The 15,253-nt window shown below is 39.1% G+C and overlaps 1 protein-coding gene across 1 annotated transcript in view; it reads right to left on the reverse strand.

The window, feature by feature from the left end:
* XKR6 (XK related 6) overlaps positions 1-14,031 on the reverse strand; it is a 242,170-nt gene extending 228,139 nt beyond the window's left edge. The window contains exon 1 of the mRNA XM_016160912.2: positions 12,045-14,031. Within this exon, the coding sequence (XP_016016398.2) occupies positions 12,045-12,805 (761 nt within the window). The 5' untranslated portion in view covers positions 12,806-14,031. The remainder of the gene's footprint in view (positions 1-12,044) is intronic.
* Between the last annotated feature and the right edge of the window lie 1,222 nt (positions 14,032-15,253).

Raw genomic sequence — 15,253 nt, forward strand, 5'->3', positions numbered from 1 at the left:
ACCAAAATTTAAAACCATTCATGTTCCATATACGTAGTTCAAGTGCTGATGTGCCATTGAGACATTATCGCATTCCATCCAATGACTATGTTACAGAAGCAAAAAATTTTTAAGTGGATTGAAATAGCCGCTCTTCACTTCTTTATTTTACATAAGGGCCAAAAAAGCGTGAGAAGAGTAACAAATTTCACTTAACCTTGAAATTCCATAGTATCTCCAAAACTAGAACTTCCCAAAATAACTGAACCTTGATATTTTCAATTGCTGCATCCTGACACCATCACAGATTCAAAAATATGTGGGTTATGGCACAATGCATGCTTCTGTAACATGGATTCCTTCACACGTGACTGGCAAACTCGGAATAACAACAGTATGATGAGGAAGGACTGCTGAGTCATGAGTGGGTCTTCCCATGTTAATGTTAAAGCTATGGAGCGCAAGAGTTTTCACAAATGAGAAAGACTTGGTGGGGGGAGAGGGGGGCAGGAGTTGAAGACTTTAAGAAAAATGGTGAAAATCTTACCAAAGAACCTTCCTTTGGTACAAGAAGTGGCAGCTGGTTTAGTGGCTTCAATATCCATTGTTTTTCACACCTAGTGATGTTGTGGACACGCATAAAGGCTACACCCTGGATCAGAGCTTTAATTTTGGCGAAACTGGCCTCCAGTAGAAGCTAATACCTACAAGAATCTCTATATATGAAAAGCAAAAACATGTCCCAGGATAAAATAAGGTCTAGAATCCTGTAGGTATGATGTGTATACAATGTCACCCATACTATCATGCTAGTATTTTTGTTTGGATTGTCATTGTTTTTGTTAGTGCTCTGGTTACAAAGTCACACAGTTTTAAGTAGTCTTATTAATCCTGTTTTCCACAGCCCTGTTATTTTTAGTGCATGATTTTGCAGAATGAGAGGTTTTTCAGGAATGTATGTATCACATTACAGTAGATATGAGCGTACCGCAAACTGAGATGGTGAGCTCCAAATGCCAAGCAACTGGGCAAAATGACACACTCCAACCTCATAGGTTCAAAATCATATAACATGCCTGACAAATACCATCTCATTAATCCTGAACTACTACATCTTGAAAACTATCTAAAAATTACGTGGTACCTATTAAATAGTGGAAACCTCAAAGATAGTCTATGAATGCTACAAACACATTCAAATGCTCTATTTTCCAAATTTACAATGTGATTGCTTTTAATTTCAGCTTTGTTTTGAGGGCTTTTGTTTAATCTGCAAAAGGAGTAATAAATCCTTCATGTGGCTTCTCTCTTCTTCCAATCAAAAGACATACCATCACCCACTAGGTCTAAGTAAAACCATTTGAGACAGATTAAATTTTGACTACATACATTCTTTGTGCGAAGGCGTAATCTTTTCCTTCAGAGTCAGCTTTGATGAAAACTGCCTTACAGAAGGCAAAATGGCAGCATCCTAAATATACAGGGCTATTTTTAACTACTATTTAGTTGACAACTCAAAAGCTGTATTCCTTATGACCAAGCAAAATGACAGATTTGGAGTTTTGTTCACTTTGATCCAGAATCACAGAAGATCCAACCTGCTCTACACTATGCCTGTCCATACACTCTGTGCCCCATCTCTGCCAGCCATTGCCTTTCCTAGGATTTCAAACCCAACTTTCCCAGGAGCTCTGGTTTTCTCACCACTCCAACAGTACAATTCCTAGGTGGAGCACAAAGGGATGTTATTTTGGTGTGTAGATTGTAGGTGTCCTTGCTGATCCACTGTATAACATCTTAACAGCATGAAGAGATAGAGCAAAACACTACATGTCGTCTTCCTATGCCCTCCCCTAGCTACTTAACCCCGTGAATCTCAAGCAAAAAAGTCATTTTTCTTCTCTGCTCCCTTCATTCTTGTCTCTAATGACACCCATTTAATACCTATTAGGTCACTTCTCCCCTTTCATTCACCAGTTTCTTTTTAGGAATCCTATCCTTGGCACCAATTCCAACAATTATAACATTTCTCAAAATCTGAGACATGAAATTCACTCTAGATTGAATATCAATTTCTCCAACACAATAAAATACCTCTAGCCTGGCACTTCTGGAACACCAACAGTGCTAATTCGTATTAATAATGACCTTGAAGTACTTCAAATTTTCAAAGAAGCTTCTGAGTCAAAGGAATATTCAGTTATATGCCATACAACTTTAATGTTAAATGTCTTCACAGTATTCTAACTCTTAACTATGGTATATGACCACTCATATGCCATAATGTGTGGCAAATACAACTACTGTTTGATTAACAAACACGTTCACCAATTCATTCCAGCTAAGAGTAAGGTGTAGCCAGAGATTGTTTAAGTACTGGTGCTTCATTAAAATCACCGTCAGAGCTTCCTTTATACATTTCACCCCTCTACATTGGCTATGCCTAGTGTTTAAGCTGAAAAAAATTCCTAAGTGACTTTAAAAATAAACTCCTTCTCCTTGAGAATACCACTGTAAACAAGGGTAGAAATCAGCCTATACAACTATGGTTCTCATCCCTGTCTGTGCACTGGTTGGGGAACTTTCTGAAAACATGGTCTTTTAAAATATACAGATTCTAAGGCTCATCCCGGATATAGCAGACTATACTCTTTTATGGTGGAACTCACTATCTGACTCCCCATGTTGATTCCAATGCATGGCCAAGGTTTAGAAACAAATGCTTTATAACCTTAAGCAAAGAGCTCTTGTTGCTCTCAGTGTTTCTAGTATGTCAACGCAGAACCATCATAGGAGGCAGTACTTAGGTGGGACCTGCAAGAATAAAGTGTAGCCAAGATGGTATTGTCAATCCTATATGTTCCTGTCTGTAATGTGGAAATCACAGGATTGGAAGGTATGTCTACCCTGAGAAAGAGACTGGGGTAAAGTATTGAAAATAATTCCGTACAGATACAAACCTAGGGGTACCATTTGACTATTTGAATAACATTAGTGCTTACAATCAACTAAAAGAGTCATAAATCTTCCCTAGTCTCTGAAGAGTTCAATACATTAGACTAGAAATCAGAGGTCTCAAAGAACTTTAGCTTGTTCACAAGAGGCCCCAGTGATTCAAGAATATCATTCCTCCACTTCCAATTAAGCCAGAACAGCTAAGTCCCAAAGTAAAGGAAAGTAATCAGTCAGAAGAGGCTCCTGATCATTACAAAAGAAGTCTGATGTAGAAAATTGCACATATTTTGCCATCAGTGCAATCTGGCTCAAAACCTTCCTCTATTAGTTACCAGTGATTCCTCAGATTACTTAACCTTTCTAAACTCATTTCTTCTGAAAAATGGGCATAAAAAATGTGAAAATTTAAAGAGACATGTGTAAAAACCATTTTCAATATAGTTTTTTCTCCTTAGTGATTTCTACATGCCTCTTCTACTCTCCTCGTACTTCTTTAGCCCTTATCTCAGCGTACTGCTATTATATACAGGGAACACAAAAGGCATAAACTTTATTTGTTCCTCAAAAACTTACATGAAGCTTAAACTGTCTCCTGACAACCCACTGAAAACCCACCAGTGCCTATTCAAAGTAACTTCTTCAGGAAAGTTTATTTGTTTACCTCTCAGGTACTGATTCCAGTAGAGTAAATGGCTCTCAAACTTTAGAGAAGGTAAGAATTACTAGAGAGCTTGTTTAAAATACAATCTCACCTCCCATCAACAATTTCATAAGTTCAGGCAAGGATTCTAAATGGCCACTAAAATATCAGGTCAAAGGTTGTAAGGAAACTAGATATTGACACCTTGTGAAAGTATCATTCACAAGTTACTTACTGACTGCAAACAGGAAAATGTACCTTTATACAGAGAAATTTGACAAGTCAGAATTTAACCGAGATAAACTTTTATCACTAATAGTGAGATGAACCAGATATCATGTGCCTGATATGACATGAAGTAGGAAGCAGTGCTTTTGACTGAAATATGTAGTCTGAATATAGTTAAGACCATAGAAGCAACTTCAAGTTTCCTTAGAATACATAAGGGAGACAAAACATGGAAGAAACAATTAGGCAATCCAAAACGTGGAACATACATAAGAACCAGCCTAGACTCTGCAAAAGTCAATTTTTGAGGAGGAAAAAAGGTAACAATTGTTCTAAAGTTAAAGAAACATAAAAGCAATGCGTAAAATCTGATTAAATCTGTTTGGAGGTGGGAAAAAGTATGAGACATTGTTGGGGACAAGTGAGCAAATCTGAATATAAAGCAACTATTAGATATTTTATAGAATTATGAAATTATGATTATTGTTAATATTCTTAGGACAACTGTAGTTATGTAGTTACTGTAGTGATATAGAATTATTTTAATTATTTTCTAACTGAAGTCAAGTAAGGAGAGGTACAACCTCATGATATAGGTTATACACAGACAGAGCTAAAACTATCTGTGTTAATTAGCAACTCTAGATGTTCAAATATAGTACTCTTTTACTTCTCTAAATTTCCATAATAAAACAGCAAAAATACATACTCCCTGGCCTAAGCCCCTGGGGCTCTGATACCTTAAGCCTGTAATAGATCCATAAATCCATATTTAACAAGTTCCAAGCCTATCCAGATAGGAAGGGTTCTCTGATCACTCTAAGAAACACAGCTGACGAGAGAAAGCAGAGTGTGTCTGCTATCTGTAAGGGCCTGGGGTCTTAATTCCCTGCCAGATCTATTTTACCCACAGGCTTCTCAAACTATGGGTTTGGTATCTTCCTCATCTTTGCTATTTTTCTTCATGTTTCTAGTACATTTAAGATGGAATGAAAAGAGGCATAATGGTGAAAAAGAAAGTTTCTACTTCATGTACCAATGATTCTTTGAGACCATCTGGCCAAGGTTATCAGTAATTATTAACTCTACCTCCCTTTCAAGAGTACTTGCTATGAGGAAAACTGTTGTGTTTACCTTTCTGTGAACTGAATATTCAAATTTCTTCCTAGAAATGAGTGATGAGCATACAGTCCATGCTCTATAAGTTGATAACCAAGGTAAAACAGAAATAGCTTCCGGACCACACTTTAAAAAAATGTTGCACTTGAAACAAGTTATTTTAAAAACCACTTGTTTGATATTTTAGGATAAAAGTGATGTACAAGAAACTTTTTGTTGCCAATATGTAAAATCCCTTAGCTACTGTGGTAAATTAAAGGTAAATTAAAACAATGTGATATCAGGATCTACCTATACTAGACATACAGAAAAGAAAAAGCTAAGATCGAATTTTATGTATAAATGTACTAAAGCCACTGTAACAATCATCAACTGAATCCTCCAAGCAAATCCTATTTTTCCTGAAAATTCAACTTGAAACAAAAAAAGCATCTATACCTTTATCTAAGAAAAAACAAACATGCAAAACAAAAAAAATCACTTAGAATTATTCCTCTAAACAGCTCAAAAGTGACATGGAAGCTATCGCTAAATAAAAATTTTTTTTTCAAAGTTGGAGAATACATATTAAACAATAAACTTCAGTTTTGAGGCAGTTTTGAGGGTTTTCCTCAATAAAAAAATTAATCTTGATAAACAATTCAGGAATAAACTCCAAAATCTATAACTTAGATAAGCATACCTTTAGCTTAATCTAAGAGTAAAAAATTTAAAACAGGAGATTATAAAAAATGAGCAATTTAAATTTTTTAAATTTTAGCTGAAATTGCAAATTCACAAAATTAGCTAATAAACCAGCGTAACAAGTTTCTCTCGTAGTCTAATGTGTAAATTTTAACATTAACTAGAGCAATATATAAAATGCCTCTAGAGGCAGTAAAGTAACTAAAAATAATGAGAATTTGTTTACTAATAAGTCAAAATAACACAGGATAAGACTTCAAAGCAGTTCCTAGGAAACCTATACATTTTAAGATATTTTAATTGTTCAAACTAGAGTCTGAAATTCCTCCTTTAAAACTTGAGTGCTAATAACCTATACCATAATAGACTTTCTAAAATTGAAGAAACCTTAAAGATCAATTTAACTCCTTATTCCATAAATGAGGAAACTGAGGCCAGAGATATTTTTGTAACCTGCGGAATGACAATAAACCTAATTTCTCAACTCCAATGTTCCCTTTCTACCATGAAACGTCCTCTGTTCCTTTTTAGATCGCCAATAGTGGTAAACAGTGGATTGTCTTTAGGCAATAACTAGTAGAAAATCACTGAACTTTTTAAATGAGGCTGTTATTTTCATGATTTTTTTTTAATTGTAACTTTCAGAGCTAAATAAGAAATCCAGAACTTTTGACTAGAAGAGAGTAGGTAAACAGAGCATCATGGGGATTAAACTAAAACTTTAGCCACAAAATTGTTTGCAGCTAGTATACTGCAAAGCAAAATCAGCCTATGGCAAAAAAAAACAACATTCAAGATTCTGTTTGTTTCTTTTTGCATCCGACGGAATCTTTCCAACAGTCCAGAATTTACTCACTACAAAAGCCTAACTATTTGACCTTATGGATAAAGTTGGCAAAATCCAAGCAAATGTTTAAAGGCAGAAATGAACTGCTTGTGATTTCTGACATGTACCTGCTAGATTTCCAAAATGCTAGACTTCTATAATACAGATTTTGATGTTTTGTTTCTAGATCATTCTGGAAATAACTATCATTCATCTCTAATGCAATTTTATTCAACACATGCCGTTTTTTTACCACCTTCCCTTAAAATTCACCATAAGCATCAAGTTTTTACTGTTTCTGTTCACTCAAAAATGAGAAATAATCTTCAGAGATGCTCTCTTCATAGTCACTCTCCTTTAGGAAGTAACACCTTGTCTAAATTAAGTTCTTCCATCCTCACAGCTAATCATGTACTTCTATCATTTTTCAGGTGGGGGAGGGTGCGGGTGTAACTAAATGAGATTTTATGTTGTTAAATTTGTCCCTTTTCTTCACTGATGGTTATCAAAGGGCCTTGCCCATTGCAAGATCATAAAATTATCATTTGACAATTTTCTTCTAGTGTTTTTAAAGTTTAATATTTTATGTTTGTAGTTTTCATTCTTTTAGAATTTTTGTTTATGCAAGGTAGAGATCAATTTTTCCCCCCAATTAGGTAGTCAATTGCCTCAATATCATTTGAAAAATAATCTTTTTTTTTCCATTCACTGATTATAAATGCCACCTTTACTGTCTAAATTCCCATAGACTTGTCAATTTATTCCACATTTTTCTGCTTCACTACCTATTTGCTTAATTCTTCTGCCAGTGGCACACTGTTTATCGTTCAAATTATTAACTTTATAGCACACTCACTTTCTGATAAAGTCTCAACATTTTTCTTTTTCAAGGTTGTTTGACCACTCAAACACATTTACTTTTCTCAGATCAATTTTTCTCAAGTTTTCTCTCAAAAAGATCCCATATAGTTTCTTTTGAACCAGAATTTCATTAAATTCAAGGCTACAATAAAAAAAATATATTCTTACAATATTGAGATCCCCACACAGTAATAAGCAGATAAAGTCCCCCTTTTACACACACATACACACACACACACACACACACATAAATGTATATAACCTTTTAATGTGACTGTAACTAGCACCATGGCCCCACACAAATGAACTTCTTAAATTACAAAATCTTAGAGCTAGAGAAACATTACAGATCACTTAGTCTATCAGCTCTCATACTCCCAGTTATTGTTTATCTCAAGCCTTCTTAAGAAAATAGTTTCAAAATTAAATTATAACTTTTACATTCAACATAATCATAAAAGTACAATCTGAATCACACTAAAAGTAGAGAAGTGGGCTACATTTATTGAAGACTGCTTTGAATTTAGAAATCGTTTTAGAATAAGTTCCATACTCAAAGGATAAAACACTGAGTACCATAAGTGCACACACTTGAGACAGCCCCAATACTTTTGGACACTCATGTCTCCAATGTAAAGTCGTCTTGTTAAGGGGTTGTCCAGGAATCAAACTTCACAGTACCAAATCATTCCATTCTCAACTGTTCCATCATATTTAATAACAGCACAATTTCCAAATGGAATGAGTCTGAAACCCAATTCTAAAAAGTGTTTCTCAAGCCTGGCTGCCCATCTCACTACCTGTGGAGCTTCTAAAAATCAGATTGCTTGGGTCTCACCTTAGCATTTTTCTACAGCAGATCCAGCAATACTCCGGCATTTCTTTGTTAAATCTTTCTTTTTCAAGTTCTAGTAGGTTCTATTCTCAGCCAGAGTCAGAACCACTATTCTAAATATTCAACAAGAACAAAGCGCCATAATATACCAAGTATCCCTACATAGTGCAGGGGGAGGGGGGGATTTTAAAAAGCACCTTCACTAGCCCAGCAACATTTGCTGCTGATTATATAGTTACGTTCCTTTATCAGTCTTAAAAAAAGAAAAAAAAATGCTAAAACAAAGCTTTAGACTGTTCACAGATTGATGATGCCATTATGATACTTGAAATGCCTTTTTTCTCTCCCTTGAAGGCAACCCTCCACCCCACCTCATCTCCCATGAGAAAAGCTTACGGTTCGCAAATACCATTAAGATGTAAATTCCTCTTTTACTTTGTAAAACAGAAGGGTGAAAACACACTGATAAAAAATATAAATAAAAGGGGATATTAACGACTTGGCTGTGATATCATGATATTAGATAAAATTTCAGTTAAAGAGCAGTTGCTTCTTGACTGCAGAGAACCGCCAACACACTTAAGTACCCCCAAAAGTAGCACAAAAGCAAAGAAAGGCCCATACGCTGAAGGAAAAAAACTTAGAAACAACAATGCAATATGCAAACTAAATCAAACTGTTTCTAAGGTCTAACTTTCCAAGAAAATGATCTCACTTTCTAATAACAACACATCATACTAAATTGAAGCCCCGCGTGACTCATATTCCTGGGATGAGTGATTCATATACCTGCTATCTCTGGGAAAAACACCTGAAAAATAGAGGACATATAGCTATAAAGGAAATTACATCTTAAGTAATTAGGGCAAAAGATGAATTAAATAGACCTCAGTCACACTAGTGCTCTCCAGAATGAGGTTCATGAAACCAAAACAGCCTACAGACTATTTCTTCATTTTGTCCCAGCCAAAAATATCTTCTTATATTCTAGTCATTTGGTGAAAGAGGTGTCAAGTATTTTCCATTTTGACAAGAAAGGCAACATGCATAGAAGTTTACCATCCTACTATCAAGGGAAACTAAATTTCCCACAGTGCTAAATAAGCACTGTGCTTTCTCCAAGCAAAAATCAAATAACTTTACATTTGAAAAAAAATTTTAAAGCATGTGAAGAGATAAGTATTCATGGTTTAATGGAATCAATTTTGACCATATACAACTTCACCAACATTTTTTCTTAGAAATGTGGCCCAAATCAATGACATAATTCCTAGACCTTAACCTTTGTATCACGTGACCACATGAAATAGCAAATTTTAAGTAACAAATATGATTTAAAAAACTGTAATCCCAAAAGGTTTGCAGTAAAAACTGAGATAATATATGTTTATACACGCTGACAAGTACTTGTTTGCCAAGACAGTACAACAAGAGAACAAAGAGCTTTCTCCATATCTTTTAGACAGGAATGATTTCTATGTATGCCACATGTCTAGCAGGTTATTAAAAAGCAGACCCTGTTCCTGGAGTATTTCAAGCAAAATCTAACTGAAAAATAAAAATTAAATTAAATTTTAAAAATCCTTCCTCAGTAAGCATTTCTTCTGAAGTACAACTTTGTCGAAATACCTTAGCTGAATTAATCTGTCTTTTAACACATTACTTTTAAAACTTAATGAAATATTTAAACATATATTCTAATCTTAAAGAAGGACTAAAACAATTTAGACATAGTAAAATCACAGACATCTTTTTAAATATATATATACCACTGTAGACCTTGAAAGTTTAATGATGGTCTGGGAAAATACTTTTAAACAACTATAAAATCTAAATTTACTTAAAATGTACTTTACAATTTGTTCCAAATCTAGACTTCTACTTTGCCCAAGTACAATTAAGATTTAGTTCAGGTTGGACGCTAGGAGGGGCACTAGAATTATTCTGCCTAAAAATTTTGTGAATCTGAACTCTAAATTTCATTATGTTCCCAAAGGTAATAACTAACAGCTAGGATGGATTACATTAGAAACAATTCTCTCAGGAATTTTAAACTAACACCAAGATTTTGTTTGTCCACACTTAAAGATGTCTAAGATATGGAGACAGATAACTTCGACTTGTTCAGTAAATATTAAATACATACTTTAAGTTTTCTTTGAATTTCAAAATCTCTTCCCCATACTTTTTGTCCCTCTTCCCCTTCATTCCTTTTATCAACCTTCAAGAAATCAAAAAAGGTATTTCCAACATCAAACATACTACCTGTGATTCAGCATGGATTTGGGCGTTTAGGGGTGTTTTTAGTTTAGATTTCAAATTCAAATCATATTTTAACATTTTACTGGACTCCAAACTATACTAATAACTAAAAGTTTGTCGATTATGATTTATTTTATTCCCCCCCCCCTTCTTTTAAACTTATCAGCAGGAAACATATTCTTTGTACACAAATACAGCTAGAAAAAAGGGTTGCTTGGTTCTAGGTAGGAAAACTAGTAAAAACCCTGGGAGGATCAAGAAAATTAAGAATCACCGACAAGTTCCCTATTGGGAATTTGCATGTAAATTCTGTAAGACAAAGTTATTGCATTCACTTTCACAATTTCGTTTAATTCAATCCCGTGCTTTCTGAAACGTTTTTATTAAAAATTCTAAATAGTGATCTGGACAAACAATTCAAGGCAATCAACTTCATTTCAGTTAACTTGAGTACATCTTGGTTAACTGAAATACTGAGCCCTCAAATTCTCAGGTGTAGGAGTCAGGCAGTCAAGGCAAAATGTCTTCTCACAGAAACAGTGTACCTGAAGAGCTCTGTGTAATTTATCTTTAGTAAGATTTTTTTCTTTTGCAAATGCTCTTACCCATGACTGTTTCTAGACTACACTCACACTGATTTAAGTCAGATGGCACAGATTTACCACGGTTTTAATGGGATCATTTCCTTAGTTCAGTCAGTTAAGGCTGGTGGCAAAAAGAACATCTGCTAGTGATGTTTGAGGGATTCACCTGGCACACAGGAAGGGCTACAGGACCAAGCTTGGGACTTGTGTAAATATAAGTCACCTAAGCTCTGGCCTGGCTACCAAAAACAAGGTTCCACCAGAACAGGTACCCAGGTGGCTAACTGATTTTCCGGGGGTGAGAGTTAAAAAACAAACGCTTACACCCATCACATACCATACAATTCTACCTGTCACTAAGAAAAGGACACGTCTAATCCAGCAAAAAAAAAAAAAAAAAAAAAAAAGTCATTTTTCCTTCAAGGAGAGCAGCGGTTTGAAGTCATTTGTAAGGGGATGGGATTGCAGGAAGGGGGGAGGGGGCATGGAATAAAGGGGTGCTAAAAGAGGCAGGAGAGGGGTTTTGCACAAGGCCCCACACAGGCCACTGCGGAGAGACCGGGGGGGGGGGTGGGGGGGGGAGGACTGGGGAATGTCTCACCGGGGGACAAAACCGAGTGCAACCCGGCTGGAAGGAGGAAGGTCTCCCCCACGCCCCAAGGAGGCGAGCTGGGGTGCAGATAAAAAGCGCGAGCGGCTGGTTACCTTGGGGTACAGGGGAAAGGGACAACACAAATACAGAGGTCTACGGAGATGGAGAGGAGGAAAAGGATGAGGCAGGGTCTCCGCTAAACGTGATCCAGGGATGAAGATAGACAAAACAGCGGGACTTGGGCCTCCCTGGGCCAAAAGGCGTGGCCAGTGATCCAGATCACACGATGGTCTTTTAGAGACGACAGGGAAGTGCGCGGCAAACCCCTCCTTCAAGACCCCGGGCCGGGCCCGTCCGAGGAGCCTATCTGCGAGGCACCTCGAGCGAGGAGCGCGCCCCGGAGGACTCCGGCCTCATCCGCGGGGCCCTCTGCAGGGCCGCTGGCCAGGCCCCCGCCCCCACCCCCGCAGTGCTCTTACCTCCACACCTGCCCCATCTGCAGCAGGTGGATGACCGACTGCCAGATCCACACGGAGAGGCGGCACAGGCGCTGCGCCCCCGGCGTAGCCGAGCCCCCTGCGCCCGGGCCGCCGCGGGCCGCGCCGTGGCCGTAGCCGGCCCCCATCATGGGGGGGCCCCGGCTGCTGAGCCCCTCCACGGCGCCCAGCCCGCCGCCCGTGTAGTCCTGCACGAACCAGCGGAAGCTCAGGCTCTGCACCAGCAGCGACGGCACCAGCACGAAGAAGAGGGTCAGCCCGAAGTAGCCGTAGTCCCCCTTGCGGTAGTAGTCGAGGGCCAGCCACAGGTCGGTGCCCACGTCCCCGAAGAAGACCAGCAGCGCCAACACGATCCACAGGCAGTCGAGCCACGGCCGCTCCACCTGCGGCGGCTGCGGCCGCGCAGCCGAGGGCGTCGGGGGTTGGCGGTCGGCGCCGGCGGCCGCGGGCGGTTGCAGCGGCTGGTCCCCCCCGTCGGCGGCGGCGGCGCTGCGGCGCGGCTTCTTGCCCAGGAGGGAGCGCAGGCAGGCGGAGCGGCAGCCCCAGTAGCACGAGGAGGTGTTGCAGCAGTGGCAGATGTGCAGCGAGCTGCTCTCGCCGGGCTCGCTGCCGTCGCCGCCGCCGCCGCAGCCGCCTCCCCCGGGCTCCCCGTCCTCCTCGCCGCCGCTGCCCACCGCCTCGTCCAGGTTGTGCAGCTGGGCGAAGCCCACCCCCACGCCACCGCCATCGGATTTCGCCGCCATCTTGACTCTCTTCCCAGCTCCGGAGGTTGGGGGGGGAGGGACGGGTGGGGGGGGGAAGAAGGCAGGGAACGGGGAGGGGGGGAAACGAATGGAGAGGAAGGGGGGCGGGGAGGAAGCGGGGGAGCAAACGAACGAGGGGGGAGTGGGCCAGGGAACCCCCTCCGCTTCCGGGTAGTTGGCGTCACTTCCGGGCGAGCCCCCCAATCGCACGGCGCCCGCAGCTCCCCAGCCCTACCCTCCCGGCCAAGATGGCCGCCCTCCTGTGCCTCAGCTGCTGGGCGGGGGGCCGGGGGGTTCTCCCCGCCAGGGCTCCCCTTCCCCTCTTCCGTTGACCCCGAAACCCATCAGGTTGACCCCTTGGCGTTTCTGAATCCCGCTGGCCCGAGTGAGGCGGTCCAAAGTGATCCCTGGAGGGGGCAGTGCCAGACGTTTTGGGGTCCCCTTCCTCAGCGTCGCAGCTCACAGCTTTCCTCCTGGAGAAACGCCCCCTAACACCCTCCCGGCTGCTGGCGGAGGGGCGGGACCTGTGAGGGAAGGGGCGGAGCTAGTGTAAAGCAGGTGATTACGTGTCACTTCCGGGAGATAGGATGACCTCATTGTGTAGTTAGACATCCCCCCCCCCCCGTCAAGATGGCTGTATTTCACCTACTTGGCTGTTCCTTTTTTTTCCTTTTAACAATCTAATCCTTTTGAGGGTCTTTAGAAATTACCTAAGTCACTTTAGATTACCACACACAACTTACTTATTCTCATCTCTTTTTAGACACTTCCCACTTTTATCTCTGTTGACCCCCTAAATTTCTTGTCACTGACAACTTTACCATCTTTTGTAATAAAGTTTCTACCATTTCATTAAAACTCCAGGCAAAAGCCAGTTAAAATCTGCCTGAGTGCATCTTAAATGTTGGAACAGAGACTGACTTGGCATATTGTGACCTTGAGTGTATTTTCACCATCAAATGTATTTCCACCAACTTTTTTTAAGTATGCGATTTTAAAATTCTGTAACCTTACCTGAAAAATACAGAAGTAGCCAGGTTTTAAGCTGTATTAATTACTTGTTTAGATTAGTTGAATGTCTGAAGACTGCTTTTAGAATTGGAGAGGAGGGGGATGCAAATCTGTCAGTAAACATGGCTTTAAATGAGTAAAAATATTATCAATGTGCAATATCATTAAAATAGGTGCAGAGTACACTATTAACAAATTACAAAAGTGAAGCAGCACTGAATGGATTTGAATTACAATGATCTTCCAGTGAAAGTATATTTGAAGCTATATGGTTGCAGCTGTTACTTATTAGGTGAAAAGAACATTTTGAAGTTACAAAAAGGAAATAAATTTAAACCCTGCATTTTCTCACTCATCTTCCTAAATTTTTGTACTCATTTTTCTGATTCTACTTCTCTCTTGAGTAGAACCTTCTAATAATGCCAATAACTTTCTTTGGGATGCTGAGGACAAATACATACAAACATTACCTAATTTGTCCTCAGCATCCCAAAGAAAGTTATTGAGGTTCTGCAGAAGAAAGATGCCTTTGAAATTTTCAGTATTGTTATTTTGCGGTATATAATATTTAACACTATAGCACTTAGTTAAGTATGGGGGTGGCAGGGCAAGATGAGGATTCCACATTTTAGGATACAACTTTTCATAAGTATTTATGCCAAGATAAAACCTGCAAAGACTTTACAGAAAGTACACAGAGAATTTTTATCCCAGTTATTTAGGGTGACATGGTGGAAGGGGGGGCCGATGCCAAAATATACCTTTGGAAACAAGTCACATAGCTATATCCATTTATTTCATATTATAATTTAAGCCTCATTGTTCCTATGGTAGTAAAGTTTACAGTCAGTAGGTAAGGATTATTTCTGCCTATAAATAGGATTTATTTCTTTCTTTACTGAATTTGAATTAATAGCATCTTAGAAAGACAGCCTAAATGTAGGGTAGGATTGCCTAGGTTTGGATCCCAGTTCCACTAAACATGAGTAAGGTGAGCAAGAGAGTTAACTTCTTTAGACCTCAATTTCCTCCATTATGTAATGAGAATAATAATAGCGCCCTCTTCCAAAAGTTGGTGGGAAGATTAAAGGTGGTAATCCATTCAAAGCTCTCAACATGATACCTGATAAGCACTAAATAAATGGTACCTGCCATTATTATTGTTATTATCACTTGTCATTTGTTTGCATAGTACCAATATATAGTTACTTAAATTCTTCATTTAGTAGTTTTGGTATCTATAATAAATTAAAGCATTTTAAAATACTTCTAGGAAATAGGTACAATTAATTTGTGTTTTTAAATATAGTTCCTCTATTTAAGCCTATGAGGCTATGAAATGAGATACAAAAGCAGGGAGCAATGGCATATATATGATTCCTATTTCTTTGTGCCCTGATAAAACATAATCTACTAGTAAAATTAGCTAAGTAAATT

This window comes from Rousettus aegyptiacus, unplaced genomic scaffold (assembly GCF_014176215.1).
Source record: "Rousettus aegyptiacus isolate mRouAeg1 unplaced genomic scaffold, mRouAeg1.p scaffold_m13_p_16, whole genome shotgun sequence".
NCBI lineage: Eukaryota > Metazoa > Chordata > Mammalia > Chiroptera > Pteropodidae > Rousettus > Rousettus aegyptiacus.